The 5,919-nt window shown below is 36.8% G+C and overlaps 1 protein-coding gene across 1 annotated transcript in view; it reads left to right on the top strand.

Annotated features, from left to right (window-relative positions):
• Positions 1–4,724, top strand: part of SLC38A6 (solute carrier family 38, member 6) — a gene marked incomplete at its 5' end in the record, with an annotated part of 18,795 nt that extends 14,071 nt beyond the window's left edge. Inside the window, 4 exons of the mRNA XM_010011072.1 lie at positions 2,138–2,262; positions 3,127–3,271; positions 3,392–3,486; positions 4,644–4,724. Of these exons, the coding sequence (XP_010009374.1) occupies positions 2,138–2,262; positions 3,127–3,271; positions 3,392–3,486; positions 4,644–4,724 (446 nt within the window). The remainder of the gene's footprint in view (positions 1–2,137; positions 2,263–3,126; positions 3,272–3,391; positions 3,487–4,643) is intronic.
• Between the last annotated feature and the right edge of the window lie 1,195 nt (positions 4,725–5,919).

Raw genomic sequence — 5,919 nt, 5'->3', positions numbered from 1 at the left:
GCTGAAAACTGGTTAACTACAGTGCATTTTTCTCACATAGCATGCACTGTCAAATTGAATCACCTCTACTTGGTGATCATAGAATCAATTAGGTTGGAAAAGACCTTCAAGATCATCAAGCTGAACTTTCATGTCTTCTGGAATAGTTTCATGAAAATGCCATCATGTAAATGCATCACAGTGGTCTATTGGGATTCTTTTAATGTCTTCTGATATTAAATTCTCACCCTTTTTATGAGATGATTACATGCTAACCTGTGTTGATTGGAATGAATAAAATTACTTACAAAGGACAGTAAGGCAGTAAGACAGAAGTGCTCTGATGAGGATTTCCGCTCCTTTCAGAGTGTTCTGTAGTTCTCGATCATCAGATTGAGATAGTGTTTGACAAAGCACCAAGAATATTGGCTTTCAGCAGCTAGTAATTCCAGATTCACAGGGAGTTTTTCCTCCAAGGTATAAGTGTATAAGACTGTAACTGTCTAAAAATGTTAATTTGACACTCGGAATCCTTTGAAAAAATGTATGTGGAGTCTTGAAACCTTTGATGGCATATAGGCCACTATTACTGTCCTGGCTGTCTCCATGTGGTTTGTAGGAAAACGCGATTTTGAGTGAGAGTCTGAGAGGTTGAGCAGGGAGTGCAGGATGGCCATCTGGCTCCCCATGAGGGCTCAACAAGGAGTTAAATAAAAAAATAAGGAAAAAATTAAAATGGTAGTAGTCCTAGAAACAGTCAGAGTTCCTGTTACCTTCACTGTCATGATGTCTTTGGGACAAGACCCTGTGTTGACCTTAGTCCTTTAGTCTTTTTCACTGGGACGTTTTTGTTTTTCTGCAAGCCTGAATTCTTTTAGTAATTCTTAGACTCAAGAGAGTAAAACACTGTAACCAGAACCAACAGGGGATGTCTGTAAGAGAGTTGGTTTTGGTGTCATGTCATCCCTCCCCTCCCTTCCTTGCAGACTTCTTTTTTTCACTTTCTGGTTGTCTTGCTTAATTAACTTCTTTAAATAGAGAGCCTCTGTTCCCTGTTCCGAAAACACCAGTCTGAGAAAATTAAAACATTTTATTTTAAATTGAAAACAAAAAGAGAATTCCCTCTTTGAAAACAGACGTGCTTCATCTTTCTGTGGTTCAGATGGTTTATTCTGTTTTCTGTGAATTTGAAACTTTATGTGGTGACTGGACTGGTGACTGGAAGCTGTGGTCCATTCTGAAGTCCAAAAAGCTTAAAAGTCAATGTACGCCACAAAATCCCCCCAGAAAATCAGGACAGTACTTGCAGAGCTTTCGGAGCTCTGGCTTTTGCTGTTAACTTAGTGAGAATTTTCACCTTAAAAGGGCAAACTGAAAGGTAAAGATTGTTTGGTGCATGGTTTTGGTTTTGGTTTTTTTAAATGAGAAATATCTTTCACAAGTGTAACTGGTTATTCTTCTCCATGTCATCCAGCAATACACTGCTTACTATGGCCAGTAAAAGCAGTTACACTAGCATAGTTTTGAACATTCCTTTTTTCTTTTAATTTAGAATTGCAGCTTTTCTTTCAAATCATGAAATTCTACCTTGTGCATCACTTAATGTTTTGGGGGGGAAGGGGGAAGGAAATGCAATTTAGCAAAACTAATCTGCTTCTGGCTTTCTAGTTCAACCAACAGAATCTAGTGTTGTCTGTTTCAGACACATAGAACTATCATAGAATCAGCTAGGTTAGAAAAGACCTTTAAGATCAAGTCCAACCATTACCCCAGGACTGCCAAGACCACCACTAAAGTATGTTACTGAGGGCCTCGGCTACACTGTTTTTGAACACTTGAACATGGTTTTTGAGCACAAGTTTTACTGTATACTTGGCTTCGTGTCACATCATGTTTCTTTTGGATGCTTTTGCCTTCATATTTGCTCTTCTCTTTAGCTGGCTTTGGCTTCAGCAGAGGCTCTCCAGTGATTTGCCTCCTGAAGTTTTTCAGTTTTCTGGAGGCTGCGTGTCCTAGTGTATCAGTAATGCCAAAGCATGTGCATCCACTCCACATTAATCACAAGCGAACTGATCAATTTGAATGGAAGCTTAATATGCTTTGCTAATTATCTTAGTTCTCACATGAGTAACAAAGCCTTTTTTTTTCTCATTTTCAGACAAAGTGGACTCTGAATTGCTACAGGGTTACAGCAGGTACCTGCCTCATGATACTGTCATCATGACTGTCAAGGTAGCCATCCTCTTTGCTGTGCTTTTGACAGTCCCTCTAATCCATTTCCCAGTAAGTAGTCCTCAACGTTCTGAAGCTGGCAATAAGCAATGGTAATGCTAATGCTTTACAGACTGCAATATTTGAGTCGCATCTAGTCTTGTGTATCTTATTCACTGGTCAAGTGATTGATCAAAGACCATGTATTTGCATATGTTCCATGAAAGCTCAAAAATAACAACTAACCACTAAGCTAATTTGTGCTCTTGAGACAGATTTCAGATTCAAACTAGGCCACGGCATTGTTTTTAATTTAGAGAATCCAGAACTTCTAAAATTTATTTAGTTTGTTTTTTTTTTTTTAATTTTTTTTTTTTCCTTACCCCTTCCTAAATTGAGTTTTGCTGACTTGGTTTTTCCTTTCTACATACACGCACCCACACACAAACACACTTACATTTGAAAACTCAGTTGTAAATTAAAAACACATAGTGACCTGTTTCACAGAAAGACCCCTACTTTAGATCATCAGTATCATGGTTGAACTGAAAATTCATTGTTAGTACCAAAAAAATGTGTGCAGGCAAAACTATGTATATGGAAGTATGGATTACGTATCAGCTGACAACATACTGCTGTTTGCTACCAACCATGCTCAAGAAGGTGAAGCATTATCCCCCAGACTTCCCTTTGGCCCTGCAAAAAAGGAGTAATTCCTTAAGACTAATGGCCATGTGATAAATACTGCTTTAGTACTAAAGTAAACTCTATGCTACAAAAAGGCAAAACATGTAACTGTTACTAAATTTTTTGTTTTGTTTTTAAAATGTTCTTTCTCCTCTTGAATGATGTCATTCCTAAGCTTATGAAATTGAGATAAGATTAGAAGTGTGTGTATGTATTTACCCATGCAATGTTTCTCTTCATATCATGTAGGCAAGAAAAGCTGTGTTGATGGTATTTTTCTCTCATCTTCCTGTGTCGTGGATTTGCCATATCCTTGTCACTTTAACACTGAATACAATTGTTGTGTTGTTTGCAATGTACGTGCCAGACATTAAAAATGTATTTGGAGTAGTTGGTAAGTTGTTGTGGTGGTTGTTTTTTTTTGTTCCGCTTTTCTTCAAAAAATTAATTATGATGATAAGTTAATGTACTTCAGTCTTGCTCTAAGTGAAATCTTACTTTCTGTTCTTTAAAGGTTCAACCACATCAACGTGTTTGCTTTTTGTTTATCCTGGACTATTTTATCTTAAACTTAGCAGAGAGGACCTTTTATCACGACAGAAACTCGGGGTATACTTTTTTTCATGTGTGCTAATTATATTTAAATGGGCTCATTTTAGATGCATCTCAATATGCTGTAGAGCATGTAATCCAGGGGGGCAAAGTTCTTGCTCAGAGATTTTGTGAACTGCAATGAGAATGTTTTGCTCTATTCCTCATGATAGCTCTATTCTTTCTGAAACTCCTTCTCCACAAGAGAATTTTGACTAGCAGTTTGTCCATGTGCTGGGCTGTTGATCTGAATACATGCTTTTCCCTATAGTTTTCAGCTGTTGACTTTTAATCCAATTTCTCTTCAGTTTTTACGCATTACTCTCACGTTGACTGGGCAGCTGGGCCAAAGCCAAGCTGCATTTAAGTGAAATGGTGTTTATGCTTGTCTTTTATGTAAGCCTTCTCAAAAACATCTTCTCCACCCATCCCTTTCCTTTTCCCCTGCCCCCATCCCGTTCTTTTTTCTTCTCTTTATGGTTTCTCTGTTGGTGTAGTAGGTTAAATTCCAGCTGGAATTTGTGCAGCAGCTTGCTTTTTGCACTGTAACGGTCTACATTTTAACCACTGCTCAGCAAGGCAACTTCATGACAGTGGCTAAAATGGTGACGAACCGTTTATACATAGTCCTTCTGCCATTCTTAAAATTCATAGGGCTGCTCTTGTATTGACAAAATAAGGACTCTGAAAAAGTGTTTAAGAATGATGCTCTCAGGCCATTTAAAGTCTTGACTAGTTCCAACAGATTTGGGGCCTTACAAATTGGCAAGCAACCATCTCTTGAGCTGTAGTTTTATTATCATTTGGCTGCTCAAAAATGTAAAGAGTCCATTGTAACTAATTAAATTTTGAGTCAAATACAAATTCAGTTTCTTAATTCATTGAGTTGTAAAGGGCAATTTTTTAATTTATTTTTTTCCCAGCTGACAGACAGTGTGAGCAGGCAAACCAACTGCCCTAGAGTTCCCAATGAGACTATCCTAGAGCAGGCTAAGTTTAGTTTTTCCCTTAACAGAAACCTTGTGTTTGAAGACTGAGTAATTTGAAACATTAAAGATTTTTATAAAAGACACTGTTTAAACCTGTTCTTAAAGGATTTTTTCATCATTAGTTATGAGTTTTAGAAATAATGTAAATTCAGTAAAAAATTAATTTTTGTTTTTGTTTCTTGACAGGCATGTGCATTGGTTGTTTTTGGCATTTGTGTTGGCCTTCTCAGTTTAGTTCTAATAATTTTCAATTTGATTGACCAATAACAGCCTATTGTTGGTGTCTGAACTGAGCTGCAGAAGGATAAGAACCAGAGACATGTCAAAACTACCAAGATGAATGCTGCATATCCTCAGGGAAATACTGACCAAAGCTATCTGTGGAAGAAATAATGCTCTTTCTCACTGCATTAGTGATGTTCCTTTAATCTTGAGTCATTCTCTTCAGTTACTGGACAATTAGTCTTTGCCATTCTAAAATAATAGGTTTTAATTATGTAATCATGATGGGTAAAAAGATCTCTGAATTTCTGCAATGCAAAAATGGTTTAGTGCACGTGGTGAACAAAAGCAGAGCTTTGAAATAACTTCTCTTTCAAAGACAATGAGTTGGATCAATCATGATGTGCATATCTTGATGTGTGCATTTAGGATAATACACACATTGTTCTAAACAGTGAAAAGAGTTCAATTGCTTGAATAATTTCCAAAATTTCAGCCAGTTCATATTAAGAACTTCCTGATTCCAGATGTTTACCCTAATTTATGCTAACATGGATCCAGAAACCAACTGCCTTAGCCCAGTTTAATGGGCACATCGTGGTAATATTTGTTAATTGTTTTTTGAAATACAGTTTTCATACTTCCATGTACTTGAATCATACCGAAGTAGTTTTTAAATTAGAAGGCTTTGCCCATCTAGCATAATGGCTTTTAGTAGCATTAGGAAGTATTTCCATTTTGCTGTTAATAATAGACATTTTTCAACTAATACCTATTTTGGGATATTATGCAGTGCACCTCAGTATTTCTCCCAGTAAAAGATGTCTTTTGTGTTTCTTATTCCTATTTTTACAAGTGTTTCATATTTGAAATAGTGATTCTGTGTTTTATGTACTGTTGTGTGTTAGAAGGTTTGGGTTTAAAATGTGAAATTCTGCCTCTGTTGAAGACAAAGGAAGTTTACATTTATGGAACCCTAATTTTATCTTGGATCTCTATAAACTTCCATGTACATTATTTTCCTAGCCTAAATGAAATGTGAATGCAATTTTCAACACCTAGCCGGGTTCTGTTGAACGTGGTATTGAGGACCCACTGCAGAAGTTCCTCGTATTAGCAGAAAAGTAGTAAAGCAGTAGCTGATAGCGTGGTAAGGTTTTTAAAATTTGTTTCTATCAGATAGGATCTGAGGTCTTTAAAATAGCTCAATCTCTTCAGAGACTTTATGCCCTGCGGAAGG

The sequence above is a fragment of the Nestor notabilis genome, unplaced genomic scaffold (genome assembly GCF_000696875.1).
Source record: "Nestor notabilis isolate BGI_N333 unplaced genomic scaffold, ASM69687v1 scaffold1653, whole genome shotgun sequence".
NCBI lineage: Eukaryota > Metazoa > Chordata > Aves > Psittaciformes > Psittacidae > Nestor > Nestor notabilis.
This window is presented reverse-complemented; position numbering and strand designations above follow the sequence as displayed.